The sequence below is a fragment of the Mercenaria mercenaria genome, chromosome 14 (assembly GCF_021730395.1).
Source record: "Mercenaria mercenaria strain notata chromosome 14, MADL_Memer_1, whole genome shotgun sequence".
Lineage (NCBI taxonomy): Eukaryota > Metazoa > Mollusca > Bivalvia > Venerida > Veneridae > Mercenaria > Mercenaria mercenaria.
In genome coordinates, this window is record NC_069374.1 from 65,151,220 (window position 1) to 65,165,139 (window position 13,920).

The 13,920-nt window shown below is 33.3% G+C and overlaps 1 protein-coding gene across 4 annotated transcripts in view; it reads left to right on the forward strand.

Annotated features, from left to right (window-relative positions):
• Window positions 1–13,920, forward strand: part of LOC123526993 (uncharacterized) — a 154,216-nt gene that overhangs the window by 114,176 nt on the left and 26,120 nt on the right. For all 4 annotated transcript variants that reach the window (XM_053523722.1, XM_053523720.1, XM_053523723.1 and 1 more), the window contains 2 exons: window positions 3,197–3,315; window positions 3,467–3,630. In XM_053523722.1, coding sequence (XP_053379697.1) covers window positions 3,197–3,315; window positions 3,467–3,630 — 283 coding nt within the window. The remainder of the gene's footprint in view (window positions 1–3,196; window positions 3,316–3,466; window positions 3,631–13,920) is intronic.

The window sequence follows — 13,920 nt, forward strand, 5'->3', positions numbered from 1 at the left end:
TTCAATGGATTTTGTGATTCTCGTGATCAAGATTTTTAACCTATTTTAAGTATAATTTAATCAAAAGAGGCCTTTACAACCATTAATAATTTCATTCAACGTTACAAGTGAAATGATTTATCTCGCAAGTTAATAATAATACATGAAAACCCATGTATCGATGCACATAACATTGATAATATTTACAAAAAAAAAAAAAAAAAAAAAAAAAAAAAAAAAACACGATAGAATATAGTGAAAATCCTTTATTTGAGTTATCTCAACACGTACCTGTATAGAATTCCATCACAGGCAGCTATTTCCGTGACGTATTATCTATGCGTAAAAAATTGTTACATAAAGCAAACAAATATAGGCCTACATTATAAATATATGCCATAAATATCTTATTAGTTAATATAGGTGTCTTCTAAATGAAGCAGATTCGAACGACAACCAGTCTTCAGAAAATAATACTGGGGTAAACATAACCTGGCCAACCTCGGCACAGTACGAAAAAAGTAAAACGTAGGTGAAAATGAGAAATATTCATTTCAACATAACACATAACTCGGAAAAAGGTGCTATTACAACTTTTTAAAATTTAGAAAGCCTTTATTTTATTATAACATCATGTTCGAGTAAACATTATTTTATCTTACTTTATTACAAATTTTACGTTTTGGAGTTATTTCGATTGTTTGGAGAGTAGTCGAGCGCCCCGATTTCGAATAAAGTACATCCTCCTGAATAAACGCGGGAAAACAGCATATATGTTGTACGGAGGCTGTTGCTCTGAAAAAGTTCATTTATTTAGCAACTTGGCTAGATAGAAACACTGTCCTTTGCAAAGAGGTTTCAGCTCTCCGGAGATGTGTGTAAAAATGTTATCCTTGTATGCATAGACACATAATAGAAACATATTCCATACTTTATATTGTTTCCTAATATTCGAAACATAAGATATAATGAGTAAAGACTCTCCTAAACATTCCATGACATAAAAAAGAAAGATTTTTGTGTGTGTGTGTGGGGGGGGGGGGGGGGGGGGGGGGGGCGGAGGTGGAGGGGGGATGTGTGTGTGTGTGTGTGTGTGGTGGGGGGGGGTCGCTCTGTTTTTCTACATTACTGCGGGGCAGTTAACCTAACCAGTGTTCCTGGATTCTGTATTCTCAACAAATAACTTCTATCTTCATCACATGTATCAGAGGTGGGAACCGAACTTGCGATCCATAGATCTGGGCTCGTTTTACTGAGCTAAGCGGATTGGGGCAAAAGAAAGAAAACAGCGGTTGTGCCTGTCAAATTATGTGAACGTATGCGTGGTGCTGGTAATTAACCGGGCAAGCCCATGTCAACTTATCTTATGGTCAGATGTTACTAGGGTGGTGAAGTAAGAAACGAAATAGTAAAAATGTAAGACCTTGGGAGGTGCGTGCGTGTGTGCATGCGTGCGTGTATGCGTACCGGTACTAAGGGAGGGTTAGGGATAATATTAAGAAAAACAAGATACAAACAACCTTTACTCCCTTGGAGGGGCGGTTGAGTCAAGGGTCATACCTCTGAAATCACAACCTTTAGAATATTTGAATCTGTTGTATAATATTGATCAATGATATTGTACAATAATGATGCTTTCTGTTTGTGTTTCAAGTGTGAAAACTCCGAACAATAAACACAATTGCATATGCAAATATTCTTCATGTTAGCAGTGTTTTACAATGGAAAACATGTTTATTGGTACTTTGAATAAGAAAAATATGAAAAAATAAGCTTTATCATATAGAAAGTATATTTTAAAGCGACTTTCAAAAATAACATAATCAGCATTTTTAGCAAAGTTGTCGTATTAGCGTATGTTATACATTCTGTATATTCAAACCATTTCGCAATGAAGTCGCCAATTTTACAGTTATGAAGACCTCTTTTGAAAGGAAAACCCTCTTTCTCACGTTCGATGATTCGTTTCACGCCTGTAGTGAACAACTGATGAATGAGAATGTAAAATACTAAGATTTGAAAAGAGATATATCAGAAAAACAGCCAAACTGAGCTATGTTGTGACTTGGGGGTAGGGGTAGCGTAACGTAATTTTACGCGAAAATGAATTCGGTGACTCCATAATTTTATTCCTTCAATCGACAGAAAATAAAGTTTTCATCATCATGTTAGTTTTTTGTCAAATTCTATCGTTTGGATTTTACATGAGACAAGATTAACGCGAACTTTTTATTCAAAACTAAACGTCATATTTGTCGCTCTGACGTCACTTTAACATAGATATGGACTTCAACGTTAAAGTAATCTCTACAAATTATACACCTTTTCAAAGACATTTTTAAATGAATATATGATGAGAAACAAGCAAATCGATACTTGTTGACTGAACAGAACGATTTACGAAAACAATCTGACGGACGTGAAATTATGTTTCATCAAAAATGGACGTAAATGGTTGTGTTTGAAGGTTTGCAGAGAAAAAAAGTTACAGAAATATCAAAAAAAAAAGCAAAATACGCATCCTACGAGGAATATGCTGAATTTGATATTAAACAAAATTTCGAAACGGAACCCAACAACTTCAAATTAGGCGCGTTCCACCTTAAATATTTTCTTAACAAAAAATGCTGGACCGATTAAGAAACAGTTCTTTGGAAATGTTCATTGGTAATTGGACAGAAATGTTCTTGGATGACTTTTATATTTAGATTGTAACTTCTTTGGGTTGGCGTTTTCCGGTCATCATTTTCTTCTGGTATTTCACCTATCGTTGTATTAAAATCTAATTTTGAAATAATGATCAAGTTAGAAATATGCCGGAATCTGACTTTAAGAAACCAGTGATAGGTAAAACATAAACGATATTAAAGACATACAAACTGTCTCCAGTTTTTAATTGTACACCTGTTTTAGCCTTCATACGATCCGACAGATTGTCATTGTTTAAATAGTTATATGTAAAGGATTCCATCACGTTTTGTTCGTCTGAAAAACTGAGCATTGGCCAACAACGACAGAGATAATTTTCTTTGAAAAGGTTATTGTAATCTAATCATTGCACGTTTCATTCTTCGTACTACTCCTTTATGTCAGTCAATAAATTTTCTAGTTTTTCACTTAATCAAACCTGTTTACAGTACATTTTAAAATTATCAACTTTAATGAATGGTATTTTTAATGAACGGAGATTTTGATATATGTGTCTACCTTTTTTCAGTTTTTACCCAAAGATGAGCTAAGAGAACTCAACCGGACATTACCGGTACCTATTGGTGACGAGGAACTAGAGTTGTTTCTAAGATTCCATCATGATATTGGAAGTTATTTGTATTTCAGGTTAGCATTTATCTATACATTGTAGAAAATAGAAAATAAAAGAAACTAAAAAAATTACATTTCTATATTAAACAAGAAGTACCCATTAACTTTTCGGAATTGATTTTGCTTTTACCAATATTATAAACCGGCTTCCTCTTTATTCTTTTAGTGAAGATGGCTTAAAGGAAAGCATTATCCTCGAACCTCAGTGGTTGATTGATGCGCTGAAGTGTATTATCAACGCAAATTCATTTTGCATCAGACAGGGAAAAGAAATAAAAGACAAATGGTCGGATTTCAAGCGGACAGCTGTCTTAAAGCCCGTAATAATTGGTAAATTTCTCCTACTTCAGTCTTAATATTTACATTGGTATTTTCGAAATAAAACAATTCCCTTTTTATTGCATATCTATTTGCTGTACATGCATTCGTTTGCAGTGGTAAATTGCCAGATATGCATGTGTCATACATGATAAAACGGATCTGTAGCTTGGTTTGTATTATAGACTAGAAACATAATTAGTTTTAATCAATTTGTTCCTTATCCTTTTTCTGTACAATACAGACCATTCAAGTTAACACATTAAAAGCCGATTTTAAATTCTTGATTTCTAAGTCTTTTAAATAACCAAAATTATTTTACAAATGTGAAATTTATGACAGATTGTTTATATCATTAACGGAAGTTTAATAAATAATTTAAAATTGTGATCTGCGAAGAATGCCTTAAGCATGTACTTACAAGCATAGATATCTATAAGTTTACTTCCCTCGCAATTTCATAATTGAGAGGAAAATGAAAACGGTTTTAGACAAAATGTCATACCCTTTTGCATAACTAACACAAATTAGGATAGATATCGATATATGTTTAATTTACCTTTTAAAAACTGCATTTTATGTTTTTGTCAGTTTACTTATGGTAAAACTTAACTTTTAACAAGCCGATAATAAAATGAAATGCTAATAAATATCTTATAGTGAAGATAATACAATTTTGCTGTGTATCAAAATGTTGATATATAACAGGTTTTGTAATACAGGACAGTTAGGATTAGTAAAGGGGCAGTTATATTGATGTCAATTTCTAATGCCTATTTTTAGTGTTTATTGTAAAAGTAATGCCTAAAAATGGGCAAACTTCGTGCATTTTTTCAAACATTTCATAATTACACAACCTACCAAAAGCGTACATGGAATAATGCTGTGATAAATTTTAGGTCTATGTATGTGCATACCTCTTCTCTACTCGAATATAGTGTATAATTATTTTGCAAAATATATCATTCTGAGAACAATATGTATGTTCAAATATAATCCACAGGCCGATCATTTGGTTTTACCAAATTGTTAACCAGCATACAGTGTTAGTCTGGTTATTGCCTTTAAAAGTAGAACATTCTATTTTTAGATAGAACTAAAGTCTACCTATAACAAACTTTTTACTGCAAATATAGGACAGTTGGAATGCTCCCTCTCTGTCTTCAAACTGCCTTCTTCCTACTTACTCTAAATGCTTGTACATTTGCCAGTCCGCTTCAGAATATGACTTGGCAATGTTTAAATCATCAAAATATTATTATGTTGACGTCACGTCGACGTGATATTTAGCGCCATGACCGCATCGAGAAATAGCGCTTTCAAATTTGATCTAATTTTTTACTTTAAAATGCGTTTTAAACGAAATGACACGCACACACACACGCACGCACGCACGCACGCACGCACGTACAGTGAGTTGTAATTCGTTGTTCATAATATTCCGCAAGACGTTATACCATTACCGGTCCAGGCATGTATAAACAGAGGAGCGTGACGACCTACCATTTGGCGCCAAACATCCGCGAAGAAACAGTTCTAACGCATTTTGTGTAAATGTTATGTATAAGAATCGAAATGATTTACAGTAAAAACGGCGTTTTAATACTATTTATACAATCCGGCGGTTATACGTCGTACGAAATAGTTCACTCGGGCTACACCCACGTGAAATTATTACGCTCTGCGTTTACCTGCCTATCGTGTATAAATAGTGTTAAAACGTCGTTTTGCTATAAATTATTTCTTGAATATAAAATCATTAAATTGCATCATCTCTGTATATTGATATAACTCTAACTGTGAATGAAAGCTCTTGATCTTAAATTGACCTCTGCAACAGATCAAAAAGGTGGCTTATTAGAAGCATAAACATGGGATGGAGAAGAGGGGAGTAGACTTTTGAGTGAAGTTTGCCATGGGCCGTACACTGACATCTGGAATGGACTGGAATTTAGCTTATTAAATGAGATTCATATTTAAAGATTTCAATAACTGATGTCGTTTGGATGATTTAAACAGAAAATATATTTATATTCTACACTGATGACATTAAGGTTTATTCAGTTTCCGTTTGTATTCTAACCTGTCTATTCAGAATGTGACTTTAACTTCCTCTCATGAACCACTGGATGGATCTTCATCAAACTTGACATGTAGCATCATTGAAAGGTCCTCGGTTCACATTGGAGCATCTGTCCCCTTTTAGTGGCCGCTACAGCTAAAGATAGAAACACATTAAAACAATTTATTCTAATGAACCGCTTAATGGATCCCCTTCTTCAAAATTAGACTTTAGAATCAGTGTTAGGTCCTCTCTCAGTTTTGTTTAAATGGGAGCGCTTGGTCCATTTCAAAGTCCACTAAAGCTTAAAATAGAAATACATTTAAACAACCTCTTCTCATTACCCACTGGATGAATCTTCATGAGACTTGGCTTGTAGCATCAGTGTAAGGTTGCCTTTCAATTTTGTTCAAATGGGGGCACTCGGCGCCTCTACAGCTAAAATTAAAAACAAAATGAATTCAACTCATGAACTGCTCGATGGATCCTCTTCAAACTTGGTATGTAAAATCCGTGAAAGGTCCTCTCTCCGTTTTATTTCAATAGAGGCACTTTGTACCTTGTAAGAGCCACTTGAGCTAAAAATAGAAACAAAGACATTTAACCGACTTTTCGTAAACCGCCTGATGGATCTTCAACAAACTTGGTCTGTTACATATTTGTAAGGACTTCTCTCAATTTTGTTCAAATTCGGGCAATTGGTCCCTTTCAGCTTTAAACCTTTAAACATCTTATTCCCATGAACAACTTGATGTAGGATCATCAAATTTGATCTGTTGCATCTTTTAAGGCTTTTCTCAGTTTGGTACAAATTAGGGCACTTGGTCCCTTTAAGGGGCCGCTAGAGGTAAACACCTTTACACAGTCTCTCAGGAACTGCTTGATGAATCTTCATCCACCTTTCTCTGTGGCATTATAGAAATGCACTCTCCCATTTTTTTCAAATGGGGTATTGCACCTTTAAGGGACCATTAGAGCTAGAAATACAAAAAAATGTTATTGATTTCTTATCATTTTCAGGATAGCAGGTCTGCAAATGTATCTTTATTAGTTCTGATGTCCCACGGAGAAATCCTGGGATTGCCCCATTCTAATTTACCGGCATGAAAATCCACAGGCCTATCCATTGAATTCCGGGGATATTTTCAGGATATTATCCAATGATAGCCCTAGGACTTCCTGGGATAAGTCCAGGATTTCCTGTTCCTTAAATGTATGGACGTGTACCCCATAACGGCTTCCGTGGTCAAACAGTTACGTTCGCTGACTTTGAAACACTTGTCCCTTGCAAATATAATTCGATTATAGTAACTGGAAAGTAGCATTGGCAAATTGCAATTGGCAGTTGAGAAAAAGCCATACCATAACTGGAATTTTATACCAAATAATTACAGTCATTTTCAAAATCGGTTGCTTTTACTTTTTGAAAAGTATGGCTACCATGTATTTGAAAATACATCAAAAGAAAATATAAACTTAGCATTCTGTTTTATACTAAAGGTGACATCACATTACAACACGATAGCCTTTACGAGCAAGCACAACATTCAAGGAGTCATGACTTAGCACAATAAATTCAGCAGTCTTTTCTTCCTTCTATTATTAAAGTATACGTTCCATCTTAAACTTGAGTATTTGAACCCAGTACAGTAAACCTCACTTATAAGGAACTCGGATATAAGGAACACTCGGTTATAAGGAACAGTTTTCAATTCCCCGATCTAATTCCTTCTTTATTCAATGTAAAAATCCTCGGTTATAGGGAACTCGGTTATAAGGAACACCCGGTTATAAGGAACACTTTTTCTAGTCCCAAAGGTGGAAATTCAATAGAAAACACCTCGGTTATAGCGAACATACATAAATAATAAAAATTATTGAAAACTGGAAATAAACAGGAGAATCGCTGATGACGTCAGAGTAACGTAGGCACTTTCACGCGCTTTTATGCACATGAATAAACACATATTATTTCATTTCTATGGTCATTAGTTTGTTATTTCACGGATATAATAAAAGAAAATAAATAATATCATAATTAACTTATATTTACTCGAGATTATGTTTGAGAGCTACATGTATTAGGTATTTCATGTTAACAATAGTGAACGAAAATCAGTCGTGGACACGGTCATGTCATACTATCCTAAATAAATGTGTTAATTACGCGTGATTAACAATGATAAACAGTCCAGTTTACCCAATTTTCAATTGTAAAAATTATAGCAGGTGCTAAAATGGACAATAGCAAAACTATAGATATAATTTACATTTTAGTCCGTTTGTATGGCGCCGTTGTCTAGTCGTAATGCACTGTATTATTTGAACATTTATTTTATATAAGTATTGATGCCTATTCACATAAAATGCTGTCGAGCAAGGTAAGGGCTGCAACATATCTTATAATCATACTGTAGTGCTTTCTTAAAAAGGAAGATAGAAATAGCCGACAAAAAATCAACACAAATCACATCATTCTTACCCATTTTGGCTTAGTTTAGGTTTAAACGCCGTGTTTCAACACTATTTCAATCTCTGTAGGATAGGACCGGTACTAGACTCACAACTTTCTCACATAAAGATTCATGGTCGACCCGGAGCCCTTTTCAAACGTCGGTCAAAGAGTGTTCGCTGTACAAATTGTGTTTGTTATACAAAAATCGGTTATAAGGAATTAGTTCGCTATACGGATATAGGGAACCTCGGTTATAAGGAACAATTTTTAGAGGTCCCAAGCTGTTCCTTATAAGCGAGGTTTACTGTATATGCAAAATTAGTGATAGTTACCTATATATGTATAGAACGCAGGTATGCCATGTCAACAGTCAAATGCTAAATAACAAATATTTCATTCTTAAAACCACCTAATTAAACAGTATTTCAGTTATGTTACGGCGGACAGTTTACCAACCAAGGTTCTTGGACATCCATTAAAAGCTTGCGCCAATTCCAAATCTAGCAAAACGTCAAGTATTCGACCCTATCTTCTTTATTTTCTGAATGTTCTATGTACATTCTAAGTTTTGAAGAAAAAGGATTTAATCAAATTGTACATTGTGGAATAAAAAACCTTGATACGAACGCACAAAAACTACCTTAAAGTGTGTTAGTGAAATACAGAACATGCATCTCCATAGAATTCCAGCTTTTTTAAAAGACTAAGTTTAGGGAGTGTTTTAGAAAGGTTCTGTACCCTGTACTTAGGTATTGTGATTTTTAAGAAAAAAATATTAACTAACTCGTTTTGTCTTCGTTGAATCGTATTGAATAAAAAGTAATTAAATACAGCCATAAAAACAAAATTTTTACGGGTCTGGGAATCGAACTCCCGACGAAAAAGTATAAAAGTATAATACGAATACCGTAACCACCCGGCCAACGAGGAATCACTGACTGCATCGAAAACGTGTATTGATTTAACTTTCTGTTATTGTTTTTAACTGAAGAATCTTTCGTGTGTACGGGCCCTCCGTAAGGAATTTTATTTACCCAACATACAAAACTTTTTCACCTATTTAGAAATACAGTACGGCAACAAATTGAGATTTCAAATGAGGTCGTAGAAATTTAGCGATGTGCCATGGAAACGGCTACTGAAACTGCTAATCGCGGAAACTCAAAATACTTTCCTTTGTCATATTTCAGAAGATAGTATTATTAGAAATTGATTTTTTTCATATTTTCATATGGGTTTTTTTCGGCGACATTGCCTTTTGTTAGCTGTTAGTATATTTGAAAAAAAGAAAAAGTCGATGTAATTTTACTTGGTGTATTAATGGTGCAAGATTATATATTATTGATTCTTTTTGTTACCTAAGTGCTAAATTTTATCATACTGGTAATACGCAAAATGCTGTCAAAACATTAAACGATCAAGCTCTCAATGCGTATAATAATCTATCGGTTTTTAGTAGGGTTCATCTTGGCATTAAACACCAACTTTCTTTATTTGACTCTCTAGTCCCTCCTATACTTCTTTATCTGTCTGAAGTATTGGTCGCTTATAATTTTAAAGAAATTGATAAACTACATTTACGCTTTTGTAAACGCATCCTTGGTGTTCGCACTCAGATATCTAATACTGCAGTGTTGAGAGAGCTTGGTCGTTTCCCTTTGTCATTGATTTGACAAAATTAATCTGAAATAATTTCTGTTCCTTTTTGAAAATGTTTCAGCACTTTATAAAAGTGTTATCTAATCCAGTCCATATCTAACCTTCCTTGGACCAATATCTCTTTCATATAGGATAGATATCGTAAATGGTGTCAGACCATTATAGTTTTGCTTACTGGTTTAAGTCGGGCCGATATCATGTCTAGGTCAGATATCAGTCAGGTATCAAAGCGTCAATCCGTCACTTGGGATACTCCGTCTTTTACGCAGTTCACTATTATTGACAAAAAAAGTCATCAACGTTGAAATCGGCATGCCAAACAGCTTACATTTATTACATTTAAGTTGCATTTCTTACGACATCTGGCCAATATTTGACCTTTGTTATTTTTTATGTGTTTAACATATAAAAATGGTTAGGTACTGACTGAGGGGACTTTTATCATATCTCACACACATAACACTATGCCTAATCGTTAGGAAAAAATGGTGTGGGTCATAATTTTAGATCGGGCAGACATAGGGCCTACCCACCAATATTCCGACTGCTGTCAATCCGATATAGGCATGCAAACTGAGTGACAAATCTATGAATAAGGCACTGAGGATAATCATTAGTAAAATGTAACACGCTGTTCAAAGTGAACCTTTGATTTAAAAGTAACATTTAAACGCTACTGATGGAATGAATTACTTTCCCGTTCTCGCTATGCTATGCTACTTTAATCGTAAATGTATTAGCCAGAATCCAAAATAGTCGTAAATACGACAACCCTCGTATATTATCTATTTAAATCTTCGGCGTTTGTCCAGTGACCTAGTTTCCGCGCATTAATATGTTACTGCAGTCAGAACAAAAAACAACAAAAATGTATATTATACTCACTGAATAATACGCTAAAATTGACGTTCGACAGCTGAAAATACCGTTATGGCAAAATAAGTATATTTTGATGATTAAATAAATGTATGGCACGGAACTATTTGTTTGTACATACGGCACTACTTTTGTTCGGTCTGCAGTAAGGAAATTTCTTCAAGTATGTATTTTGCCAAAATTGATTAGAAATGCAATTTTATGAAATTATTATTACCTCCCTTTGTCTATCTCGGTTGCGCAACCAAGATAGATTAAGAAAGATTAATTTTGAAGCTAAAAGTTGTTTTAAAACTTACCATTTGTTTCAGTTCTTGAAAAAAATCCAAAAAAAATATCAAATGCAAATATAAAACTAGAAATTATATTGAAATGAAAGAAATAGACTGATTTTAGAATACTTTTTATATTATAGGGAGGTAATTATAAAATTTTATAAAAGTAATAAAATTTATTTTATGCTAACTAATACTGTATTCTATCAGTTAAATATTTTCATATTTCATCACGCACACTATGAAAATTTGAAATCTATATTTTCACACCGTGAGAGATATAGCTCCGCCCCTCATTACATTGTGTATGAATTTTAAATTATTTGCTTAAAACAGGATGAAAATTTTAGTCGCACTTTGTTCTTTATAGTATATTTCTCGATTCAAATTATTCTATTTAAAGAGAATTTCATAACGTTATGCAGCAAAAAATAAAATAAAATGGAACTTTATGTCTTTATAACGTCACAGCACGTCTGACGTCATGTCTGTTTACGCGCGTTTGTTTCCCGCGCTGAGATTAAAAATAGTTGCAAAATGCACATTTCAACGTAATTGAGCATAACATAAAAAGAAAATTTGTTTGTTTTTCGTGAATATGGAATATATCTCACCTCGATGTGAGAAAAGTCATTTGAAATTTTCTCACTTCTCAGTGAGATAGATCTATATTCCATATTCACTCAAAACAAACAAATATCCTCTATATATATTTCCAATACGGATCTAACTCTATGTAATGGATATTTTTGTTTCTTAAATAAATCAGAACATATGAAAACTGAAAAATGTCGTAAAATGTTGCTCAAATGTGATTGACCACCACTACGTGCCCTTTTCAGTAGTTTTCAATGTGCAAACGCATTGACTTTTTCAAAAGATCAATTTAAATCAAGTCTGATAATTATTTCAAAAGTTACTTTCAACACAGATTTAGATGTAGTAAATTATCAATTTTACAAGCCCTTTTCGCTGTACAAGAACTGTAATTTCAAACTTATCATATGCAGTTTTGTCTGTTCCTGTCGAAAAGCCATTCTTGTTTTCTTGTTTTATAAAGAAAAGAAGTAATTTGATTTTTTTTACGTTTGAAAACGCTCCATTAGAGTGCCTCAGTAATGTTGTTGAAATAATGTTGTAATACAATGGCTATGGTTTTCTAAATAAATAACTAATTATCAATTCATTTCTGTGAAAACTGTACTTTGAAATAATAGGCATGCGATTTACGTTCATTTTTACTGTTTTGATACAATAAGCGATAACACTGTTACATGTAAAATGATCTTAGCCTGCAAGTGATCATTTTGCAGCATCCATCAAAATACAAGAAAATATATAATTGATCTATACAAATGAAGCGTGCATCTTCTGAAATATTTTTTTTTCGATTTTAAAGTGTCCGGTTAAATTTTTTTATTAAGTTCGCTGTATAAAGAAAAGACAAATGAACTTGGAAACAAATTTAATATGATATTCTTTTCTGTCAGTTTAAATAAGAGATTTTAGCATGAAAAATCAACAGTAATATAAAATATCGTTATACATCTAATTTTAAAGAAGAAATTCTTAAAAAACAAATTAATAAATATGCACTTACCAACTATGTAATTTTGTACGTGCGCCCCAAATCTTGGTCATTGAGATGGTTACTTCCATTATGTTACATATATTTGATGGGTACTGATGTAATGATACCGTATTTCGAGTTTCACTAAAAATATTCTGTAGTTTTAGCTTAAAATTATCATTTAAAATTTCAAACTTCTAACTTGACCAGTTTCATCTACCGTTGCCATGGTAACGCATACCGCAACATTTCTACGACCAATCTTAAAAGCCTGTTCTTATTTTACTTAATTGTTTTATCATAGTAAATAAGTTTTGTATGATGGGTAAATTAAGTGTGGCAGATATTTTGAAAGATTCGTCGTATATTTGTTTGTTTACATTCTAAAACAACAAAATGCTGTGCCATACCTAGTTCCTGCCGTTCCAATGATAATTAGAGTCGGAAGCAAAATCCGCGCATGCGCAGTTTTAGTTTGCTGTCCACGTGATCATAGTATCTAAAAATACTGTCGCGTCTCGTTCTATATTTATCAATGTTTACAAAAGTAAATCGTTGCAACGGTTATAAAAGAGCACGAGAAAAACTGCAAAAACTCTAAAGTTTCCGTAATTCTGGAAACTAGAAACTGATCAACCATTATGTTTCATGTAAATATATGATACGTTGGCCGTATTTTGCCTTTCGTTGATATTTTATTTAGAAATCACAAGATCACAATGTGTGGGTTAGTCGCTTTCAGTAAAGGCAATATCAAGATACAGCCATAGTCTTTTATAGGAACAAAACATTTACGAGGGGCGTTCGGTAAGTAATGTTACTCCGTACGTAGTTCCGTAACAGGTCGTTATTACTAAATGAGGTTTTCGGCACATTATTGAGCAATTTAATTGAAACAAAATGCCTTAAGAATGATATAAATAGGTAGATTTAAAGTAAAAATATAAGCATTTTTGTGAGGTGTTCTTGGGTATACTGGACCATTTTATGTCCAAAATGCTGAGATTATAATATGCAATTCCTTGATTTTACTATTCACCAACAAGATTTGTAGTTCAATTTTCAGTTTAATCAATTGAAACAGATCAACATCTTTACATAAACATTTGAAAATCAAAATAATAAACAATAACAGTATTAAATGGTGTGTGTATATTTTTAATGATAAGATGAGTACAATAAGCCTCTTCAATTTTGTTAGCGTGATGTTCATCGTTGGAAAAAATCTTGTATTTTAAGCTGATACTAATTTCTTAATTCTCGATTGCGAAACAATTTCTTACAACTTTGATTAATCACTCTCGAGACTCATTCCAGATGAAATCAACCTCGAGTTTAGATATTTTAGCTGTATTGTAAAATGAAAAACGCAGTAAGTAGTTAAATCAAAGTACTGAGAGGACTG